The sequence below is a fragment of the Sminthopsis crassicaudata genome, chromosome X (genome assembly GCF_048593235.1).
Source record: "Sminthopsis crassicaudata isolate SCR6 chromosome X, ASM4859323v1, whole genome shotgun sequence".
Classification (NCBI taxonomy): Eukaryota; Metazoa; Chordata; class Mammalia; order Dasyuromorphia; family Dasyuridae; genus Sminthopsis; species Sminthopsis crassicaudata.
Genome location: NC_133623.1, coordinates 80413493 through 80436667, shown reverse-complemented (window position 1 = coordinate 80436667; position 23175 = coordinate 80413493). Strand labels below are relative to the sequence as shown.

The following is a 23175-nucleotide window of genomic DNA, read 5'->3' as shown; positions in this document are numbered from 1 at the left end:
TAACAAAGAATGCACATGAAATAAAGGACTTGAGATCTGGCCATTGGAAGATCTTTGGGAACTTTGGTGAGGGAAGTTCCCATTGAATCATGGTCACAGTTCTCTGTTTCTCATTCTCATCACCACCTCAACTTTATTCTTATTCAAACTGTTTATGATTTTTTTATACATCACGAACAAAATCCAACATCAAGAGATACAAAGAGAAATTCCATTTAAAATAACTTCTGATAATATAAAATATTTGGGAATCTATCTGCCAAGGGAAAGTCAGGAATTATATGAGCAAAACTACAAAACACTTTCCACACAAATAAAGTCAGAACTAAACAATTGAAAATATTAAGTGCTCTTGGATAGGTTGAGTGAATATAATAAAGGTGACAATACTATGTAACCTAATCTATGTATTTAGTGCTATACCAATCAAACTCCCAAGAAACTATTTTACTGACCTAGAAAAAATAACAACAAAATTCATCTGCAAGAACAAAAAATCAAGAATTTCAAGGGATTTTTTTTTCAAATGAAGGGGGCCCAGCTGTACCAGATCTAAAACTATATTATAAAGCAGCGGTCATCAAAACCATTTTGTGCTGGCTAAGAAATAGACAACTAGATCAGTGGAATAGGTTAGGTTCACAGGACAAAATGCTTAATAACTATAATTAGTGTTTGACAAACCCAAAGACCCCAGCTTTTGGGATAAGTATTCACTATTTGACAAAAATTGCTGGGAAAATTGGAAACTAGTATGGCAGAAACTAGGCATTGATCCACACAACACCATACACCAAGATAAGATCAAAATGGGTTCCTGATCTACGCATAATGAATGAGATTATAAATAAATTAGAAGAACATAGGATACTTTACCTCTCAGAACTGTGAAGGAGGAAGGAATTTGTGACCAAAGAAGACTAGAGATTATTGTTGATGACAAAATAGAAAATTTTGATTATATCAAGTTAAAAAGTTTTTGTACAAACAAAAATAATGCAGACAGGATTAGAAGGGAAGCAATAAACTGGGAAAACATTTTTACAGTCAAAGGTTCTGATAAAGGCCTCATTTCTAAAATATAGGGAGAACTGAAATGTATAAGAAATCAAGTCATTCCCCAATTAATAAATGGTGAAATGATATGAACAGACAATTTTCGGATGAAGAAATTGAAACTATTTCTATTCATATGAAAAGGTGCTCCAAATGACTATTGATCAGAGAAATGCAAATTAGGAAAACTCTGAGATATCACTACACACCTCTCAGATTGGCTAAGATGACAGGCAAAGATAATGATGTGGGAAAACTGGGACACTGAGTTGAAAAGTGGATCCAGCCATTCTGGAGAGCAATTTGGAACTCTGCTCAAAAAGTTATCAAACTGTGCATACCCTTTGACCCATCAGTGTTACTACTGGGCTTATATCCCAAAGAGATCTTAAAGAAGGGAAAGGGACCTGTATGTGCCAAAATGTTTGTGGCAGCCCTATTTATGTGGCTAGAAACTGGAAATTGAATGGATGCCCATCAATTGGAGAATGGTTGGGTAAATTATGGTAAATGGATGTTGTGGAATATTATTGTTCTGTAAGACATGACCAGCAGGATATTTTCAGAGAGGCCTGGACAGACTTACATGAACTGATGCTGAGTGAAATGAGCAGAACCAGGAGATCATTATACACTTCAACAGCAATACTGTATGAGGATCAATTCTGATGGAAGTGACTATCTTCAACAATGAGATGATCCAAACCAGTTCCAATTGTTCAGTAATGAAGAGAATCAGCTATACCCAGAGAGTGATCTATGGGAAATGAGTGTGGCCCACGGCATAGCATTCTCACTCTTTCTGTGATTGTTTGCTTGCATTTTTGTTTTCTTTCTCAGGTTTTTTTTTAACCTTCTTTCTAGATCCGATCTTTCTTGAGCAGCAAGATAACTGTGTAAATATGTCTAAATATATTCTATTTAACATATAACTTTAACATATTTAACATGTATTGGACTATCTGCCAGCTAGGGAAGGGGGTGGGGGGAAGGAGGGGAAAAGTTGGAACAGAAGTTTTTGCAAGGGTCAATGTTGAAAAATTATCCATGCATATGTTTTGTACATAAAAAGCTATCATAATAATAATAATAAAAGATGTTTTTAAAGACGTTCAAATTTTGGTTTTTTGTTGTTTTTTTTTTTTAGAGCACCCTAGACTTTTTGGACTGACTTCCTAGTGTTTCTGGCTGTGGTACCCTACTTATTCAATTAGTTAGCTCTTTGAAACTGACTCTTCCCATATCTAGCCTATGCTTGCTTTTCCCTGGTAATACCACACAATGGTTAGAGCACTAAGTCTGGAGACTTCAGCCTGGAGCTCCCTACTTTGCCACCTAGATGCACGAACCAAACCTTAGTCATGCTTAATACATGCTTATTTCCCTCCTTCCTTCTTTACCAAAGATTCTCTGAATATCTGTAGTCACTTCCCCTCAAGGTTCTGTTCATTTCTACGTCAACTGTTACCCGTATTGCCATCATAGCAAGTCTAAAGGATATCTGTAAGGCTGCATTTATATCTCTGGCTAGTTCATGTTATGTATCACCTCTCTCTGGTGTATTTACTCCTCTTGAATAGTGTCTCCTCTGAATGACTGAACCTCTCCTCTGATCTCTGTTGTCTTATGCTCGCTATTCTCTTGTGGTATCCTTCAGGATTAGAGAATGTGGGAAATCTAGACCAATGGTGCCAAACTCAGACAGCAACGGTCACCATGCACAAGAATTCTTGCCACCATATATTGACTTAGTTTTAAAATGGAATATCATCTTTTATTGTATTTTTATTTATTTATTTTTAAACAATGTATTTTTCCTCTCTGCGTGTGCGTATGTGTGAGTGTGCATGTGTGTTTGAAGCAATTGGAGTTAAGTGACTCACCCAGGGTGCCACAGCTATTAAGTGTTAAGTGTCTGAGGCTGGATTTGAACTCAGACGCTCTTGACTCCAGGGCTGGTGCTCTATCCATTTTTGCCACCTAGATGCTCCTATTTTTATTTATTTATAAATCTATTTCCAAGTTCCTTTTGAATCTCATTCAGGGAATCCTCAGGAGTGTTGGGTGACTATCAGGTAGTGTGTCTGACACTTCCCTTTTAGACTAATTTGAAGTGGGAAAAAAGTAAACCCCAAACCCCACTAATTCAACTCTCCAAAGTCATCTACTTCATTTCCAGCTCCCCTGGAGAAAACAAATATTTTCTTGACTGTCAGGAGCACATGTAATGAGTGTATCAGAACGCTTCCCAGGAATCTCAGAAAGAAAGCATTAGGCTGGATTTTATTTTTCAGATTTCTTTCCCCAAAGGCCCCTCTTTTCCTCCTACCCCATTCCCCTCTTTATTTCATTACTATTAAACTAGAGCCTTTCTATTTTTCATTTCTATTTTCAAGAGGCATTTCATAGTCCAGTCCATGTTTTCTGATTGGCTCTTCCCCCTCCCATGTGCCTCTGGATGTTCCTTCCAAATCTTGTCCAAGTTCTGACACTCCTTTCCCCAGGGCAAATATCCACAGGGCGCACCCAGATAAGTGCATGTCTTCATGGCAGTTGCTGGGATCGGGTCCTAGTAAGAAAGACTCTAAAAGAGTCCATTTTCATTCTCCTAGGGTCTTGGGTCATATGCTATGGGATCCTTGTTGCTAGGTAGCATGGAATACTATCTCAAGTTCTTTTAGATGAGAAGGACCTTAAAGGTCATCTAAGTCACCCTTCTACACATAAGAGAAACCCATGGACAACTTCCCTAATAGGAGATATTGTCCCAAATTGTGTCTGGACATTTTCAGTGAAAGAGAGCTCGGCACCTCACAAGATAGCCTGTTCTACCTGATTGTTAATAAAAGTTCTTTGGATTCTTCAGTCTTCACCCGTATTCTTGACTTTTCTACTCATGAGGCCTGATTTGGTCCATGGGAGGAGCACCTTTCACTCCATATTCCTTCTACCTCAGCACCTGAACTATTACTGGGGAGCTTCTTCAGCTTCTTTTTCAAGGAGAGTGGAGATTCCCAAATGGTAGCCTGGGGATGCTGTGACTTCTTAGCCTAGCACCTGGAAGGAAATGCCTTGTTGGAAGCAACTGACTCTAGCCAATTAGAATTCACCTGAAGACACCCAACGTTGATTCCCCTGCCATAAATGAGAACAGTAGACATTGTGGTGGTATATGTATACATATATATTATGCATATGTATAGTATGCATATATATATATATATATAAAACTTTATTGAATAGATGTTGTTAGTGTTGTGTCACACCACCTATAGGATTATTTAGTTCAGACATTTTTAAGCATTGCAAAGAGATTGCACAAAATGGTGCTTTTGAAAATAAAGATTTTTTTTTCTTTACAATGAACTTTGAAAATAAATGTATATGAATGGTAAAGAGCATTGACAAAAACGAGTGATTGACTACAAATACATATCATACCTTAAAACAAGACCAAGAATTAAAGACCATTGTATACACTTTTTGGAACACCATTTGTACCAAGGAAACAATGGCAACCCTCTGAATGCTTGGGGAGGGGGAGGAAGGGAGTGGGACATTCAAGGAAATCCAGAAGTCCCAAAAGAATAAGAATGAAATTGCAGAATACATTGGCCAGGAATGAGGGTTTCCAAACATTTCCCAGTTCTTTAGCATTTAGGAACAACTTGAGGTTGTGGACAATACTGGATACTGCATGAATTGCAAATATTTTCTTTCTAGTCAGTGAGTGGAGGTTGGGGTCCATATGTGCACACAAACTTTAGGCTCCATGGCTGGAGTCATTCCTCAGGACAATGAACGCACTTGGTTCAGGACTCATGAAGTCCAAAAACCTCCTTCAAGTTCCAAACTCCATCCTCTCTATGTATCACTAAAGCAAAGCCACTCCAAAGCTCAATCAGTCTGGATGGTTGGGGTTCACGTTGGTCTTTAAAATGTTCAACAATATCCTGGGAAATGACTGATTTTCATTTTTCAACCAGACATTTGGGAGTCACATGGGCCTTAGTGAAATGAGCAAGAACTGGATTTGGAAACTCAGGAGCTGGATTTAAATCCTATCTTGAGCACTTACTATTTGTATGAACCTCGGGAAGTCATTTGACCTCCATGGGTCTCAGTTTCTTTATCTGTAACATGCCAGAGGATGACCGAGCTGACCCCAATTTAGTCATGCTTTGATCTTGTGTGAATTAACATCAAAACATCAGAAGAATCCTATTTCTATGACACTACAGTTTTCAAAGCACTTTCCCAACCGCTCTTTCTGTTCATCCTCATAACAGCCTCATGAGGAAGGGCGAGCATTACTATCCAAAGTTTACAGATCAGATGAGGCCATTTCGAGGTGTTAAATGATGTTCACATAGCCAGTTGGGAGCAGAGCTGGGCCTGGAACTTGGGTCTTATGACTCCCAGTCCAATACTATTTTCATCACAAAAGAAGTCACAACTCAGCAATCCCAACATCGACATAGGGTATTTTTTCTGATCACTCTAGAAGGAACAAGTGTCCCCATGGAGAAGTCTATACAATATTAGAAGTTAACCCCAGAAGAAATTGGAAAAGTAGAAAAGTCTACATGGACTGCTTGACCCATGGAGATTCAAGGAGGATAATTTACTTTGGGCTTCATTCTTCAAATGGAATAGATTTTAGGATTCCTCTTTGCTCTTTTCCTACAAAGACCAATAGAAATTGGAACCTTGGTTTAAAAACTTCCCAGAGCCTCAATGGTCCTGCTTTCACATGTTAACCTCTCTGGACAAAGAATGAAATAATTCTGCCAATTATTCAATATTTGACATTAGATGGACAACACATGCAGCCATTGACATTTGGAGGTTTTGTCAAGATGCTTTAACTTAATGCAGACACAAAATCAATGTGCCTCTTCAAAGTTAAATTACAAATGTAGCAGGTTCTTACTCGATGAAGTGGGAATGGAGATATGCCACAACAATGGCGTGAAATGGGAAAACTCAAGGTAATCAACAAGTTGTTGGGTCCTCACAATACCCAAATCTCTTTGACTATTTGATCGTTGGCTTGACTTCATTGACCAATTGTTTTAATTGCATGTGGACGTAGCCTAAAAGCATGAGTTAATAAATGTGTGTGTGTGTGTGTGTGTGTGTGTGTGTGTGTGTGTGTGTGCATGCAGACACACTTTTCTAAAAGCTAGCCAAAGTAATAATTGTTTTTGTTTCCTCTGAAGAATGGTCTTTTCAGACTTGGTTAGTCCTTGGATTGCAAGAACAAATTCATTTTCATGTGTATGTTTAGCACCAGTTAATCAGAGTCACCAAATTCTTTCCTGCAGAAAGCAGGAAAGGGTAGTACAGTGATAGCACAGTCTAGATTGATAGGCATTATACAGTGCTGGGCACATAAGGGGTCTTGTTGGTTGAAATCATGGGAAATTAGGCAAGTCCTCCAACCACCCAGGGCCTTAGCTTCCCATCCTCTAAAAGGAGGACCTGGACTACATGATCTTCAGTTCTAATAGTCTTCAGAGGCCCTCAGTGGGTAGTCTGTGCTCCCCACACCTGTTGGCCATTCTGCTCTATAATGAAGGGCATGGAGAAAAAGAAAGCTTGGAATCACACGGGCTTAAGATGCTGGGGACACTTGCAAGTCTCCAGACTGCCCTCACCTAACTTCATCGACAAGCTGAAAGATAGCTTTCTGAAGGATTGAAGTGATAACTCATCCTGGCTCTGCAGTGCTCTCAAAGCCTTCTCCCAAGCTCTGCAGGCTTTGTCTGTCTTTTCAGGCTCTGACCTCAGTCTAGGCCCAGGTGATGAAGTTACCATTTCAATCCTACCATGAGCAGCTGTATTCCATCAGTCAGAACTTCACCAATCAGCTAAGACCTTCTCAGGGATATGCACGGAGGGATAGATACCCTGCCACATCGAAGAGGGAAGAATGGAAAAGGTTAGACACTAAACAAAAACAAGAGGGTGCCAGGCACTTCCATGGGATCACACTAGCTAAACCCCTGCAGCATCCAGCTTAAGAGTGCTGGCCAGGTTAACTAACACCTGGATCGGTCACCATCAGGCACTCCTGCACTTCGTCGCCAGAGGCAGGCAGACCAGACTCTTTGCTCCTCTGTCTGCACTATTCTCCCTCCTTTTCCATTGGTTTAGGGCATCCTGGATCATTGGAATGGGAAGAGGGCATTCTGACCTTTTCTGTTTCCTGTTTAACAGAGACACTACTTTTCCATCCCAGTGATTCAGTGATCAGATTTAACTGCCACACAGTCACCACAAAGAATATAGGAGCCGTCCATGACATCGGTGAGGTTTTCCTCTGCCAGAAAGACTCTGAAATCATGCTGCTGATGGCAGGCATGCTTTGGGAGGAAGCAGGGGTAGCACGAGCTGGTACTGCTAACATCCTAGAAAACTCAGAGAATCATGAAAGATTGGCTGAGACTTGGGGCTCAATTCCAGATGATAAAGTATATCTATGCCCAAATAAATAGAGTATGTCCTCTTTTCCCTGGTGGTCTGGGGCGAAGGGATATTTGAATTGGCAGAAGGGAGAGTCATTCATATGGCTTTGTCATTGTACCAGGGCTTCTTCCAGACGCTTAAAAGCTATGCTAAGGTGGAAAACCTGAAGAAAACCCTGAGCACAAGTGACGCGAACCATATTGAGGGACCAACATGGAGAAAGCAAGGAGAGTAAGAGGTCAAAAAATGGCCTAATTGCATATATGTGTATATATACACACAGAATAGATATATAGATATATATAGAGAGATGTATATACATAAATAGATATATACATAGATAGAATCAAGAAATACTCATTAAAGGTGGCTGTTTATACTATACATGACACAAAGTAGAAACATCATGAAAACCAAGCTTTCCTGAAGGGTTTAGAATTTTGCTGTCTATTTTTAAATATACATGTGTGTATATACACATACACACATATATCTACATATATATGGATATGGATACATGTCTGTACATAATGGGAAGGATATACACACACACACACAAGAATCCCCGCTGAACCTATCTATGGTGAACCTGATGCTGCTCAAAAGCAGCCAAACATAAGCCCTGCTTTATCAGCAGAGTGAATTCTGGGTACCTCTCAGCTTCCTGGAGGCTGGCCTTGGACCATTCTGAAGTCCACCAAGAGAAAGGACTCTCTGCTTATACGACAGAGTCGGGGGACCCATTGCTGGTGACTGGGGGGGGGAACAATTGGACTTAATGAAGATTATAGGATGAGGACTCATGGATGTCAAAGGGAGTTAAGGGAAAAGGCTACTGTCAGCACAGGATTTGGGAGTAATAAGTGAACACCCATAGAATAGCTTTAGCTTTAGGCACAATGCACAAGTATCCGCAAATCTTGATATAGTTCAGCTCTAGGCACACTTAAAGTGGAGATAAAGGAGGAACTTTTCCTCCCTACACCCTAGAGCTGGTCATAGCCTTTAGTGGAAGGTCAGTCTGAAGCACGCTCAGGAGAATAACAAGTGGCTTCCAAAGGAGGAACTAAAAAGCAACAGAGAAGGCTATAGATACTTGTTTGGGTTCATATCTGTACCAAGAAGGCAAACCTTTGCATATGGTACCATTCACAGTAATATTATTAATATTATTAAAGCAATCATTCTAACCATCATACCGGTATGTTTCTATGTACAAAAATAGATCAAAGCGATTCTCCACAGAGAGGAGCAAGTGAGTTGGGCAGGACTGCCGGGCAGTACCTGCCTGTCGGGTCTGGAAGATTCAAGACTGACCCAAGAAGACCTGGAGTTCCGATAACTTGGAGTGCTCCTGAGTCATCTCCTGTCTTTGACATTCAGGCAAGATGCGGGAATTTTCCCCTCTTCTTCTTCTTGGGCACTACCATAATGTGCCGCCCCGCCCCGCCCCACCCGCCACACCCACACCCGCATACACGCCTTGGAGAACAAGAGCTGCATGGATGGAACACGTAAGCAGCAAACCAAGCTGGAGCTCCTCTTTTTGGAGTAGGTGACCTCCACCTCAGAATCCATTTGTGAACTTCAGTCAGGTCCAGTGAGACGGGAAAGCTACAGCATTGGAGAATTTCTCCTCCCAGTAGCTCCCATTAGGAGCCTGTCCCTGAAGTTCTTCCACAATGTGTAACCTTGACCAACTGGAGAATCGTAGAGGCAGTCAGTCTCTCTCACAAGTAGGGAAGTTTAGCCTGGACGTTCCGAGTTCAATTTAGGAAAGAGGGAGGTACACCCTATGTTACATACCTGGGACCTGGGACTTTGGAAGCTGCAACTTTTCTTGTTCCTTGCAATTTGGTTCCGGGCTCCCCCATGCGTGGACTGGTGCCTCTGCAGAGGCCGTGGGGCATGGGTGGGAGGCAAAATCAGTTTGGGGAACCAGAGGAGCGATGACGCAGTGAGGTCTCCTTTTGGGGTCCTTGTTTTCAATCTTCTAACAGGCCACCTTTGGTCAGTGAAAAGGGCAAACGGTGATGCTAGCTCCTCCTAAGCTACCGTACCAATGAGCTGCAACCTTGGCCCTGCCGACAGGGCTGCCCGTGAGTGACACTTAACGTTTCCTAAGTGGCTAAGAATCCAACAGACATTAGACTCACTTCTTCCTGGTTCCTGAACAGTAGATGAGTGGAGGCTATATTTTGCCCCTGCTAGCGGGGCATCAGGCGAGAAGATACCCGATGTGGTGCCAGGAAACAGCACCGATCTGGGAAAACGGAGACCCGAGGCCTCATCCTAGCTCTATTACAATTGTCCCATGTGGCCTTGGGCATGCTCTGTCCCCTTTCTGGGGATCTGTTTAATCATCTGTCCAATGGGTTGCATGATCTTTCAATTCTTTTCCAGCCCTAAGTTCGATGGTTAATAATTACATCCACAGAACGTGAATCATGCAGTCTTAGGGCTATGGCTATCTAGGGAAGGGCTCTGTGTTCCACCCTCTACTGCCCAAGGCCATCCAGTTTTGGGGGGAAAAGGACAAGACTCCAGCTGACCGAGCCTGGATTACTTGATCCTGATCCCATATGCCTTGAGATGTGTGGGTATGGTGGGTGCGGTGCATACACACACACACACACTCACACATCTGGGTTTCAGGCAGGCTTATCGGTTAATATATCACATGAAACCTTCTTCTTCTTCTTCTTTTTTGTAAGACTGGGTAATAACACAGCAAGGGGATCAAAGCAGAGGGAAGGCATTTGGGAAAACCCCACTCCTGAAGGTGCTAGAGAAAAAGGTGGGGAGGAAGAGGTGGGCAAGGGGACAGGGAGATGAGGAGGAGATGGGGGAGGAAGGGGGAGGGCAGCGGACTGGGTGGCAAAAGACACGTGGGACAAGGAAGGGGATGGAAAAGTCAATGAGGGGAAAAGGATAACGCAAGAGGGAGAGGATGAGGAATCAGGTGGGGGAGGGGAGGAGACGAGGGAGCAGGGAGAGACTGAGGGAGGAGGAAACTAAAAGAGGATGAGAGATGGGGAAGGAAATGTGGGTGGCAGGGATGAAGGATGAGAGTGGGAACGAGGGAGAGTAAGGTCGTCAAAGAAAAGGCAAGAGACGAGGGATGAAGTGGAGTAAGGGAGAGGGTTAGGGAATCGGGAAGGAGTGAAGAATGAGGTGGGGGCAGGTGAAGGAAGAAAGGAACAGAGAGATGAGAGACGGGAAAGGGGATGTGGGATAAGGTGGGCTAGAGACAGAATGAGGGAGGGGCCGGAAAAGAAAGAGTAGGGAGGAGATGATGGACGAAGAAGGGAGGAAGGAGAGGATGAGGAAACAAGGGGAAGCTGATGGGGCAAGGTGGGAATGAGCATGGAGTGGAGATGGTGAAGGGAAGGAAGGAGAAAGGAGGCAAGGATAAAGATGATGGGGGAAGAAAGAAAAATGAAATTAAGTACTCCCTGGATGCTTGCTGTGTGGCCCCATGTTACTCTTTGGAGAAAGCCCCCGAAGGCACTGGGGAAATGAGTCTGGTGTGGAAGAAGGCCATGTCAGGGAGCCTCCCATTTGCCACACAGTGCTGAGGAGGCCATGGGTAGATGGCCAGAAGCTGGCTCAATTTGTCTTCAATGTGCGAGTCCCATGTCTTTGGATCATCTGATTTTTAATTTATTTTTTGCTTTGGGGCAGAAAAAGTTGAGAGGTAAGTGGGGGACGGGTGGGAAGGCAAAGGGAGGAGTGGGGGGGTGCAGAGAGCCAATGAGGGAAGTTGAAGCTGCCTTGGACTCAAGATGCACTCGGCCAGCCCCACGGCATGGCAGGATTGATGGGGGCGAGCCCTTGAGTTCCGGCTGGTTGGTTTCTCTGACCCCCACCCTTCCTTCGTACAGAAGGAAGGGTGAGGGGGAGAGAAGGGGCTGGATGGAGGCTGCAAGGCATTTACACTGGCTTCTCTGTGGCCCTGGGGAAGGCGGCTCCACTGGAAGAAGAGATCTTCCTGCAAACGGTGTTGGTGTGGCTCTTGCATCGGCAGCCTGGCCTCCGCAGGCCGTCATAGCCCTGCTGGCACAGCTTGAGGCATCCTCGGGCTGGAGGGTACAAGCACAAGCAAGGCATGACCAGCGACAGGAGGCTCATGGCTGCCCAACGAGCGCAGCAGGAGCCCGGCCCGCAGGAGCAGGGCTCGTCGGCGCAGTTGTCTTCGTCGTCGGTGGAACAGTGGTAAAAGATACCCTTGACGCAGCAGAGGCACGTGCTGTAGTCGAGAAGGCTCTCCGGGGAGCAGAGGCAGCGCTGCTTACAGAGCCAGCAGGAGGGCAGGGTGCGAGTGGCCGTGCAGCGGATGCACTTGCAACGGCCGCACTCTTCACAGATGAACAGGTGCCCGCCGGTATGGAGGGATAGCTTCTCTGCTGTGCCTTTCTGAGACTCTTCCACTTTCAGAGCCCCTGCTTGAGGCTGGGTACAGATGAGGGAGTGATCGGAGGGTGACGGAGTGATGCTGGTCAGAAGCCTTTGGTCGGAGGTGATGGTGGTATGGGATATGGAGCTGGCAAGGCTGGGTTGGCTCAGATGCTGTGGCAACAGCTGAAGCTGGTGGCATTGGCTGAGGCTTCGAGGCAGATCAGAGGGTATGGTAGACAGGGACCAATCGGACTTGTGAGCCTGCTGGACGAGGGAAGAGCTGGAGAGGGTCTGTTGGCAGATGGCAGGCCGTTCCACATACTCATTGCTGACATGAATGGAGCAGAGTTGCTCAATGGGCAGGGTTTGAGGGAAATCGTCTGTTATTGGGGCATCCATGTTGTCTTGGCTCTTGAATTCTTTGGAGTTGAGTGAGAGTGGCACTCTGGTGGTAAAGAGGAGGGAGGGCTTGCAGTTATGTAGGCATCAGGGCACATCTGAAAAGCCTTAGGGAGAAAAGGGGGAGAGAGAGATAGAAAGAGAGAGTATGTGAGAGAGAGACAGAAAGATACAGAAACAGAGACAGACACACAGACACACAAAGACAGAGAGATACAGAGACAGAGGCAGAGAGACAGAGACAGAGAGAGACAGAGACAGAGAGAGAGAGAGAGAGAGAGAGAGAGAAGAAGAAGAAGAAGAAGAAGAAGAAGAAGAAGAAGAAGAAGAAGAAGAAGAAGAAGAAGAAGAAGAAGAAGAAGAAGAAGAAGAAGAAGAAGAAGAAGAAGAAGAAGAAGAGAGACAGAGGCATACCAACAGACATACAGACAGAGATGGGGAGAGACAGAGACACGCGCACACAGAGACAGCCAAACAGAGAAAAAAAGAAAGTAAGAAAGAGAAAAAGGCACAGAGAAAAAGAGAGACAGAAAGAGAGACAAACTCATACCAACAGAGAGACAGAAAGAGACAGAGACAAAGACATACCAACAGAGAGACAGAAAGATGGGGAGAGAGAAGACACACACACACACACACACACACACACACACACACACACACACACAGAAAAACAGAGAGTAAGAAAGAGAAAAAGGCACAGAACGAAAGAGAGACAGAAAAAGACACAGAGAGACAGAGAAAGAGGAGAGAATGAGACCACCTAGGCAGGACCATCACCAGAGAGTAAGAAGAAGCATGAGGTATGAGCAGGGCCAGTTGCCCCTACACACCAAAGAATGAAAACTCAATAGAAGAAAAGGGAGGGAATTTTATTCATAACCCACTTGTCATCTTGGGCTCTTACCCTCTCCCCCCAACTCTGAACACCTCTCAGAATCCAAGCATCTATGGATTGGCACTTTCCATTTTCCCTCCATGCTCCTTTCCACAGGGATAAGTGCAGCTTGGCTTGCTACAGAGATGTAGACTCTCACAACAGTCACGACAGCCACCAGGAACTTAGAAGGAGCCTTAAGGACCTTCTAGTGCCCCTCCTATTTGACCCAAGTCCTTCCTCTCTAATAGCTTCACCAGGTGGTCCCATAGTCACTGTTGCCAGTGACAGAAAGCCCTCCCTCCAATTCAATGTAGAGGCCTTAAGTGTTGGAAAATGCCTCCACATATTGAGGCTAAATTTGCCCCTTTGCAAACTGTCCCCCATTGGCCCTGGTTCTGCCCCCTTGGGCCTAACAGAACAAGTGCTGCTTTTCATAACCGCACTTCAAATACTTGAATATGATCCTTGGGTCTCCCCGAATCTTATCTTCTTCCTAGTTTTTTCAAGGAATCTTTATATGCTTTGGCCTCTGGACCTCCCACTCTGCTGTTCAACCTCACAGAACTTGACAATCTCCTTCCTGAAATGTGGTACCCAGAACTGAACAGCATAGTCTAGGTGAGCTCTCATCAGGAGGACAGTGGGCCTCTTATTCTAGACTTTCTGCTTTTAGTCACACTGCTGGCTTATACTGAGTTTATAGTCTTCCTAAGACCCCGGGTCTTTTCCAAAGGAACTGTTGTCTAGCCACAATTTTCTCATTCTGTACTTTGTACAGTTCATTTCTTGGAACCCAATTATGGGAATTTACATTTATCGCATTTGAATTTCATCTTGTTCGAATTTGCTGAGAGGTAAATGGGAGTAGGGGTGGGTGTGGGGCACAAATTACCAGGGCCTTTGGAAATCCCAAATCTCTCATCCAATCAGTGGGTTTGCTTTCTCTCCCAACTTCCCATCCCCATTTAATTTGATAAGTACTCCACCTAGGCCTTCACCGGGTTAGAACAAAAACATCTAAGGGACACAGAGGAGGAGGGTCCCCTGGGGCACTTTACAAAGGACCTCAAATCCCCATCTTCATCAGTCATTAATGACTGGGGCTGTTCCTACAAGGTCCAATGGACTGTATTAACATCTAGCCGGATATCTCTCGATCTCCTCCACGAGGAAGACATCAGAGATTTTATGCAGCATCTGGCTGAAATCTAGGTGTGTCACTGATATTTCCTGGATGTATTAACTCAGTGGCCCTATTCAAATAAGCAATAATAATAAATTAATAATAATAATAATAATAATAATAATAATAATAATAATTCCAGCACGATCAATTTTTGAAAAAGCCATGCTGTCCAAAGAGAGACGGAATGTGGCTCGAAGCATTGTGTTTTTGCCTTGTTTGTTGGTTGGTTTCTTTCGAGTAGTTTTTTTCCCCTTTTAGTCTGATTTTTTCTTTTTTTGCACAAAGTGACAAATATAGAAAGATGTTTAAAAGAATTGCACAACATGTTTAACATATATTGGATTACTGTCCAGGGAAGGGAGGAAGAAAAAAAATTGGAACCCAAGGATTTGCAAGGGTAAATTTGCAAGGGTGAATTTGCAAGGGTGAATTTGCAAGGGTGAATGTTGAAACTATGCATATGTTTTGAAAATTAAAAAAAAACTTAAAAAAATAAAAATTGTACATATTTAACATATCGAATTGCTTGCTGTCTTGGGGAGGGACTGGTAAGGGAGGGAGGGAGAAAAAATTGAAACAAAGTTTTTCAAAAATGAATGTGGAAAACTATGTTTACATGTATCTGGAAAAATAAAACACTATGGGGGGGGGAGGGAAAAAAAGCCATGTTGGCTTTTGGTGACCATGCCTTCCCTCTCTAAATGTTTACAAGTCACCCCTTAAATAACATTGGAGGATTTTGCCAGGAATGGAATGAAATCGAGGTCATCATAGAGTATTTTGTCTGGTTCTTTTATTTTTCCCTCCTCTGCCTGGCTGGCTTTACAATAATGGGTGATTCTGCTTGTCAGCTAATACATGTATTTTTCTGACCCTGCAACTTGTAGTATCGGAACTCTAACAGAAAATTGGAAGGGGATTTGTTGGCAACATGGGCGAAAGAGAGCCTCCATCTCCCAGGAGCAGTGGCCGTAGCATAAGGCTTATTTAGTCAAGGGTAGAGTTGCATTCAGCAGAAGAGGACCCCTAACCTGATCCCAGCTAAAGGAACTTTAGAATAACCTCCATGGAGACGGACGACCGCGGTTACTCGTTGTTAGCCACGGAGGCCGCAGCATTTCATTCTCTGGGCATTGTCAGAAGGACAGACTCCATCTAGAATAGGAGGTGCCCTTTAGCCTTAGGAGGCTTCACAAGAGTTTCTAATGATGATGATGATAATGATTGCTATGGACACTTACAGAGAGCCCTTCAGAATTCTGGATCTCTTTTTGTGCTCTTTCTTACTAGAGTCTCATAACAGTCCTCCGTGGCAGGGAGGACAAGTATGATGCTTTTCATTTTAGAAATGGGAAACTGAGTCTCGTGCAGTGGGACATGGACCCACTTCTTTCACCTTGTAGGCTCAAAGTTGTTTGCACCAGACAAAAGCTTTGACTCCAGGTTCCCAAGTCTCAGGATGCTGGAGGAAACGGGGTTCTGCCTTCCCAGACTGCATGGCAATGGACTGTTTAAGAGGGGAAACTGTGGCAGGGTAGCAGTAGGGAAGTGAGCAGACACAAAGGCATAGAGATCAGGAACTATGAGCCCGATTTGGGTACTGTCATCTTCTGCCTGCATTTCTGGGCAAATCTCCCACATCTTTGAGCTGTAGCCCCCTCCTTTTAAAGATGAAATAGGGAAAATAACTTCTGCTTTAGGTACTTCATAGGGTTGTTGAGAGGAGAGCATGCTGGAAAAATGGGAGTGCTCTCTGTGAATGGGGTGGAAGTTGGCGTGGGCAGCAAAAAGATCTCTAAGCACATTGAAGTTTGCGTGGAGCAGAGACAGGACAGAGGAATCGTGAGATATGAGACTGGAAAAAGAAAGGACTCAGTGGATGAAAGTCGTTTACAAGAAAGGAGAAACTGAGGCCCAGAGACACGATATGGTGGTAAGGATTCAGCTGGAGCCAGGTGCTGACCCGCAATGGGACTCACTCCTTCCCATTAGGTATGGTCCACCATGAATGAGTGTTTAAGTATTGGTTTGGTCTGTAGGATGACCTCTAGGTAGAAAAAAAAGGCGAGTGAGCCTTGTCTCTGACCCTAACCTACGGGAGCAATTGACTAAGTGCAATGACTGGCACTAAGTGGAGATGTAAGAAAATGGAATCGCGTTCAATAGCTGCCCATGCCCACCCTCCACTGGCCACCATCCTTGCCGGGCTGTCTAGCGATGTTCTGGGATGTCCGAGAAGCAAAGGACTCTGGATGCAAAACCTACCGGCTAGCAGCATGGAGGAGATGGGTGGCCATGAAGGCGTGAGAAGGGAGAAGCGCTCACTGTTCTCCGCGATGTCATCTTCAGGGGAACTTCAAGGTTGCCCACTCCAGAGAGGCGGGCACATGGCAGCCTTTCCGGTGCTTTCTGAGCCCTGGCACTTTTCACCGGAGAAAAGGGAAGCCGAGCAAGCTTGCACACAAATGCAACAGTCAATCGGAGGCACCAGGCCCCGGAAAACAGGAGCAGGAATAAAAGCATGTACAAAAGCCATCAGATTTCAAGGCAGCTCAAAATAGAACAATTAGTCATACAAACTGCATGGTGTGGATGGCTTGAATGAGTAATAGACCTGAATGGGTGCGAAAGGGTATGCTTTCCTTCAATGAACACAGCAGAGGAACAAATAAAGCCGAGCTATGGCAGGGAAATGACCAAACTCCGAGAGAGGCTGAGGGGAATGAGAAAGTGAAAGGTCTCGGCCCCTAAACACTCAGTGCAGAAGAATCTAGCTGCTGAGAGGCTTAGGTGGCTTGGGGGAGGCAGCCCTACGAATCATTCTAGCTGAAATGTTTGTCCAAGGGTTAATCAGTGAAAGGACTTGGGAGGGGGAGGAGGGGAGGAAGGAGAGGGGGAGGAAGGAGAGAGGGAGGAGGAAGGGGGTAGGATTGGAGGCAGGGAGGGAGGGAAGAGGGAGGGGAGAGGTGGGGAGGTGGAAAGTGGGAGGAGGAGGAGGAGGAGGAGGAAGAAAGAAGGAGGGAGAGGAAAGGGGAGGAGGGAGGAGAGGAGGGGAGGTGGAAGGAAGAGAGGAGGGGAGGTGGAGGGAGGAGAGGAGGAGAGGTGGAGGGAGGAGAGGAGGGGAGGTGGAGGGAGGAGAGGAGGGGGGGAGGCAGGAGAGGAGGGGGGGAGGTGAAGAAAAGAATCTCCTGGCATCCCAAAGCCCCCGGACTTAGATTTTTCCGCCTTGGTTATTTTGGCCTAGTGGAGGTCTGGGACCCAGCGGACATTGGTCCACACCTGCGCCGCAAAGCCTCAAGCCGGGTCCCGAATACCCGCAGCCCTTTGGTCTTCCACAGAATCACTTTCCCTCTCTGGGCTACCGTTTGGTCCCTCAGAAGGAGGGGGATGAAATTCTGGCTCCTGAGGAGAGCCCATGAAACACAGCTTGGCCTCTTGGCCAACAGGTGGAGGACCGTGGGTGTGGACCGTAGTAAAAGCTGCCGGCCGTGGGCCCCGTATCTGCTGGCTTTCCTCCGTCATTTTTGCTGGGGACAAAAGAAGGTTCTTGGAGGAAGGGGGATGTCCGGGGAAACGCCTGTAATTGAATCTAATTAAAACCATGAACTTTTAAAAGAGAAATGAAGGAATTGGAGAGAGAGGGTGGGCCACCAGGGGGCGCCACAGTGCAGAGTCAGGAAGACCCAAGTTCCAATCTGGCCTCAGACTCTAGCTGTGGGATCTTGGCCAAGTCACTCAAGCGCTGCCTGCCTCAGTTTCCCCACCTGTCAAATAACAACAGCTACCTCCCGGGATTGTTCTGAAGATCAAATGAGATAAGATTTGTGAAAAGCGTAATCCAGTGCCTGGCACTTAATAGTCAATAAATAAATGTGAACTATTATAATTTTCCTATTATTATATACTGGGGGGAAAAAAAATCTGGATTTGGAATCAAACAAGATGGATTTTCCGATCTGAGCTCTGTTATTTATTACAGGTATGAACTTAGACAAGTCCCTGTGTAAAATGAGATGGCTTCAATGTCTCTTCCGGGTATAAAACCTAGGCCTTTCCCTTTGAACTCTGACATTTTGGGCTTTTATGATTCTGCTTCTGGGAGGATGTGGGTAAGAGCAATCAGCAAACAGAAGACATAGTTGGATGGGAGGGGATTGGAGATGCCACGGATACAGTGAGGACCGTGTAAATGCACTCCTTGGGTCGAAGCAATTTACATCTGGTCACCTTAATCTACAAGGACACCGGGAGTTAATAAGAGGCACTGTCCAAATGAGCCTAATGTCCAACAGATTGCAGAGGTAGGGCAAAGAATGACCCTATTGTTTCCAACGGACTTCCCTGTGCAATGAGGAATTCAGAAGCATTAATATCCATCTCTTCCGTGGTGCCCTAGAATTACAAATGTCTAGTAGGAGGGAGAGGACCTGAAAGGAAGGCCAAGAGTGGGCCTGCAGATCCCTGTAAATGGTGGCCTCGGACAGAAAGAGCCACAAAGCAGTCTGAGGTTTGCGGTGAAGTACAGTGAGCAGCTCAGGTCAGGGAAAAGAAAACCAAGAACCTGAAGAAAAGCAGGGGAGTGGAGGCCTAGGGCACAGTAGCTAGGATTCAAAACCAATGGCCTCAACAGATGTCAAAGGAGCAAAGCCAGGCAAAGAAAACGTTGTAGACAAAGGATGCTGGGGTTCTTTAGCTCACAAGTGGAGGGCATGTGGGATCACAGGCTGCCGGGTCAGGCTGGAAGGGGCCTCAGCTCAAAATCCTCATTTTACAGAGGTGGCTCCGAGAGAGCAAGGGCCCAGATCCCATAGGGTAGATCTGGGAATCGATTTTGGACTATCCGTGATGAAGAGGAAAAACACTTGGACTGGGTGGCTCTCAGAGAGGTTAAAATATTTCTTGGGGGTGGGAAGGAGGGAGGAAGAAGTAGTCTCTAAGACCAGATGTTGTCCTCTGGTTTGGGTATGATTCTTCAAGATGTCTGATGGGAACTCACAAGGATCCTTTGAGCTTGGCAATTAATCAGCAGGAACTCTCCATCCCCAAATGGAGGAGCAGCAATAAAGTGGGGCTTCCAGGAGACCTGGGTAAGATTAGGGTACCAGACTGAATGAATGATGGCAAATTGGGTGCCATGCCAGACTGCTGAATCGAATGTGACTAACAGGAGGGAGGTAGAGGGTAACAGAAGCTCAGAAATGAACAGGCTGATGCAACAGATACAGGGAGAAATGACTACAAACATGTTTCTTCTGATCCAGAAAAACACTGAAGCAACAGCAATGCAAGCTACTAATGCTGCTGGACACTTTTTTTGGGGGGGTGGGGTGGGGGGGCTTTTTTTTTTTTTTTTTTTACAAGGCACACACTCTTAAAAGGTGGTTTAGGAGATTGCAAATTCTTGACTGCAGGGTGGAGAGATGTTGTTATTTCAGACGGATGCATAGTGCCTCTGCAGTCATGAATGATGCATTGTAAACCCACTCCCATCGGCATCCCTCTGCTCAGGTACTCACAACTTCCTGAACAGTTTTCTTCTGGTCCTGGAATTTGCTCTCTCTGGCTTGATGGGAATTTTGTTTTCCAGATTGCTTTGAGAGGACAGAAACAGTCAAAGTCCATTCAGGGCATTGAGATTTTTCTTTCAGACAAAATCATCTAAGCCCTGATTGCTTTGTAATGTGGAGTTTCAAAATGTACCCATCCACCACCACTTTGCTGAATGGAAACTGTGGGCAGTTCTGATTTCAGAGCTGACTTTTTGGTTGGCATAACCGGAGTCAATGCTGATTTCAGAAGAAAATGGGGAAGGACAATGGAGGACAGGCTGACCCTTCTCCCTCCCCCTCAAGCATCTGGCAATCATATCTTGTCTTTTCTCTCTGACATATGAGCTAACTCTAAGAATGACTTCCAGCAAATGGTGGGAGTTCACAGTGGTCTTAACGATATTGAATTCCTTGTTTTAACCCTCACTATGTAAAAATGCCTCTTTGTACAAGCGATTCCCCATCCCCACCCCCACCCCCATCCCCAGCAAATCCCCACTTGTCCTCTCTCTCCATGACTAAGCTGTCCCTGTAGAAATGTTCATGTCTTACTTTAATCTATACAGCACACTGGGAAGAGCTCGGGTTTGGGGCTCGGAAGACCAAGGTTTTTCTGCTCTGCCAGGGTGTGACCTCTGCCAATCCCCTACTGGTGCTGCACCTCAGTTTCCTTATCTGTAAAATGAGGCAGTTGGTTTTAGAAGAGCTCTTAAGACCCCTCCTGGCTTTTCGATTTCATGATTCTTTCACGACTCACCAAAGAAATCCCATCTCAATTCAGGCAGCATTTCTGCAGCTCACTGCAGGTCCATATGTTGCTTAGCTCTTATCTCATCTCCCTGCTACCCCACTCTAGGGTAGGAACTGATGGCAGCTCCCTTCTAATCTAGGATTTCAGGGGCTCCAACGAGTGAATACAAAGACCTTTCCCAAAGCAGAGCATGCTGAGAAAGTAGCCTTTCCTCTGGAGGGCTCCGGGGATTTGACCCCAAGCTGCTTTCGGGACAATTAAGATATCTGGCTTCTCCCTTCGACCCTACCCCTACTGGAATGTACTTCCTTGAGACTTCATGTCTTCAGGATTTCGTGTCCCTGGGAGTGAAACACGAGGGGTTGGCCCACTCCATCAATAGGGTCCCATCCAGCTGTGACCTTCTCTGGGGGCTGTGCGGGGGGAGGGGGGGCAGAGGGAAAGAAGCCACTAATTCTGTTTCTCAGTCTCTAAGGGTTGCTAAACAAACAAACAAAAAAAGCCCTCTCCCCCCTTCTCCAACTCATTCTAGAGCCCCTCCATTTTGAAGAGCTCCCTCTCAATAAAAACCCTTATAGGTGCCATCCTCTCACCGCAGGGAAGCCCAAATGCTGAGCAAGAAATGAGGGTGAGCTTCAGTTCTACACTTTGGGGGCTTACTGGGCTCAAGCCAGCCTTTCATTGTACGTGGTGAGCGTATGGGGGGGGGTCACTGGGTCTCTAATATCCGTGTCATTCTTATTGGACCTGATGGGGTAGCTGCACTGTGAAATAGCTTTTCTGCCCAAGGCCTCAGTTACTTTTATTTCTGCTTTTCAATATTTCCCAAGAACCCAGAAAGATGCACTCAAGAACGGGCAGCCGCGGAGCTTCCCGGGCAGTCACTGGCTGCCTGGATGGTGGGCAGGTCCCCCGATTCAGGGGGACAATCTCAGCTCCGTGGCCACTTTCACACAAGTGCCCAGCAAGCCATAAACCCCTTGATTCCCAAACAGCTCCTGGGACTCGATGGGGGGGGGGGGGGGCTATACTCTCCCGATTTGGGCCATTTTTTTTTTTTTTTCTTCCCCGGGGCAAGGTGATAGATAGGATGAAATCGGAAAGCCGCCGCCATCCCGGCCGGGAGCCATTAGCAGCGGAGGCCCCGGGCCGGCCCTGCCTCAGTGGTCCGCTCCCTGGGGCAGCCTGTCTGTTATTCCCCTAGCCAGCTAGCGCCGATGACCTGGAGCTGTCTGGAGGTAGGATAGACAGGCGCGCGCGCAGGCGCGCGCGCGCGCGCCAATAGACACACACAGACATACAGACACACAGACACACGGACACGGGCACACACAAAGGTATTTAAAGGTCAATGGCAGAGATGGCTGGAACTTGGGGCTTCAAAGGGGGGGGTTCTGAGGGGTATTCTCTGGGTTTTCAAGTGTCCAATTTGGAGTTTTCTCTAAGTGCTGACTCATGTCAATGGATTTCACTGTTTTCCCAGGCTGGGTGTAATCCACAGAGCCCAGGGCTAGGCAGCTTTAAGCAAAGCGGATCAATGCAGCGCAGAGAATGGAGAAATCGGGCCACATCCAGACCTGGGGCTGTAGTTAAAGCTGCTAGCAGCCTACGGCACCCCCCCCCCAACACACACACACACACACACACACACACACACACACACACACACACACACACACACTCGCGCGCACACACATGGGCGCACACAAGCGCGCACAGACACATCCACATATCCCACTCCCATCCACACACACGCACACACACATCCATCCACACACACGCACACACACACGCTGGGGAAGTTCGTGTGGACTGAGGCTTACTTACTTGGAGAGGAAGGCAGGTCCATGGCGAACGGGAGCAGGAAAGGGCTGAATCCCCAGGCTGGCTCAGGGGACCTTTTTCTGGTGAGTCTCTCAGTATCTCCACCTCTTCAGAAAGTCTGAATGAAAACTCCTCCTCCAGCCGTGGAGCCCGAAACAGAGGTACTTCTGTCTGCGTTCCTCTGACACAGCAGAGTGGGAGGGGAAAAAAAATTCGAGACCTGTTACTGGCAGATACTTTGTATAGGTTTTACATACAGATATAAATCAAGGGGGCACATATTCCCCAAAGAAAGCCAGTCAGGGCAAATTCCCTCCTCCTCCTCCTCCTCCTCCTCCTCCTGCTGCTGCTGCTGCTGCTGCTGCTGGGGCTGCTGGGGCTGCTGCTGTTGCTGCTGCTGCTCCTCCTCCTCCTCCTCCTCCTCCTCCTCCTCCTCCTCCTCCTCCTCCTCCTCCTCCTCCTCCTCCTCCTCCTCCTCCTCCTCCTCCTCCTCCTCCTCCTTCTCTTCTTCTTCCTCCCCTTTCCTTCCCCCTCCTCCTCTTCCTCCTCTTCCTCCTCCTCCTCCTCCTTCTCTTCCTCCTCCTCCTCTTTGACAGATGAAGAGAATGAAGGGAATGCAGTTGGAGCCTCAGTGTATCTCCACAGACCAATAGCTATGGCT

General features: G+C 46.0%; 1 protein-coding gene across 6 annotated transcripts; it reads right to left on the bottom strand.

The window, feature by feature from the left end:
• Positions 1-4216: 4216 nt before the first annotated feature.
• SPRY3 (sprouty RTK signaling antagonist 3) lies at positions 4217-22820 on the bottom strand. Of its 6 annotated transcripts, XM_074276959.1 has the most exons (5): positions 22518-22820; positions 20492-20614; positions 19907-19981; positions 16656-16844; positions 4217-12370 (listed from the first exon to the last, which is right to left on the bottom strand). In XM_074276959.1, exons 4-5 carry the CDS (start codon positions 16685-16687, stop codon positions 11461-11463), a joined length of 942 nt encoding a protein of 313 aa, XP_074133060.1. In that variant the 5' UTR covers positions 16688-16844; positions 19907-19981; positions 20492-20614; positions 22518-22820; the 3' UTR covers positions 4217-11460. The 6 variants fall into 6 exon arrangements, with proteins under 6 accessions (XP_074133060.1, XP_074133063.1, XP_074133062.1 ...); XM_074276962.1 differs by lacking the exon at positions 16656-16844 and having other exon boundaries at positions 4217-12431; XM_074276961.1 differs by lacking the exon at positions 16656-16844.
• Between the last annotated feature and the right edge of the window lie 355 nt (positions 22821-23175).

Coding starts and splice junctions, on each gene's coding strand:
- SPRY3 (XM_074276959.1), bottom strand. CDS start 16,687: ATGGCCACCCATCTCCTCCATGCTGCTAGCCG. Junction 12,371..16,655: donor CTCCTCCATGCTGCTAGCCG/GTAGGTTTTGCA, acceptor CTTTACCACCAG/AGTGCCACTCTCACTCAACT.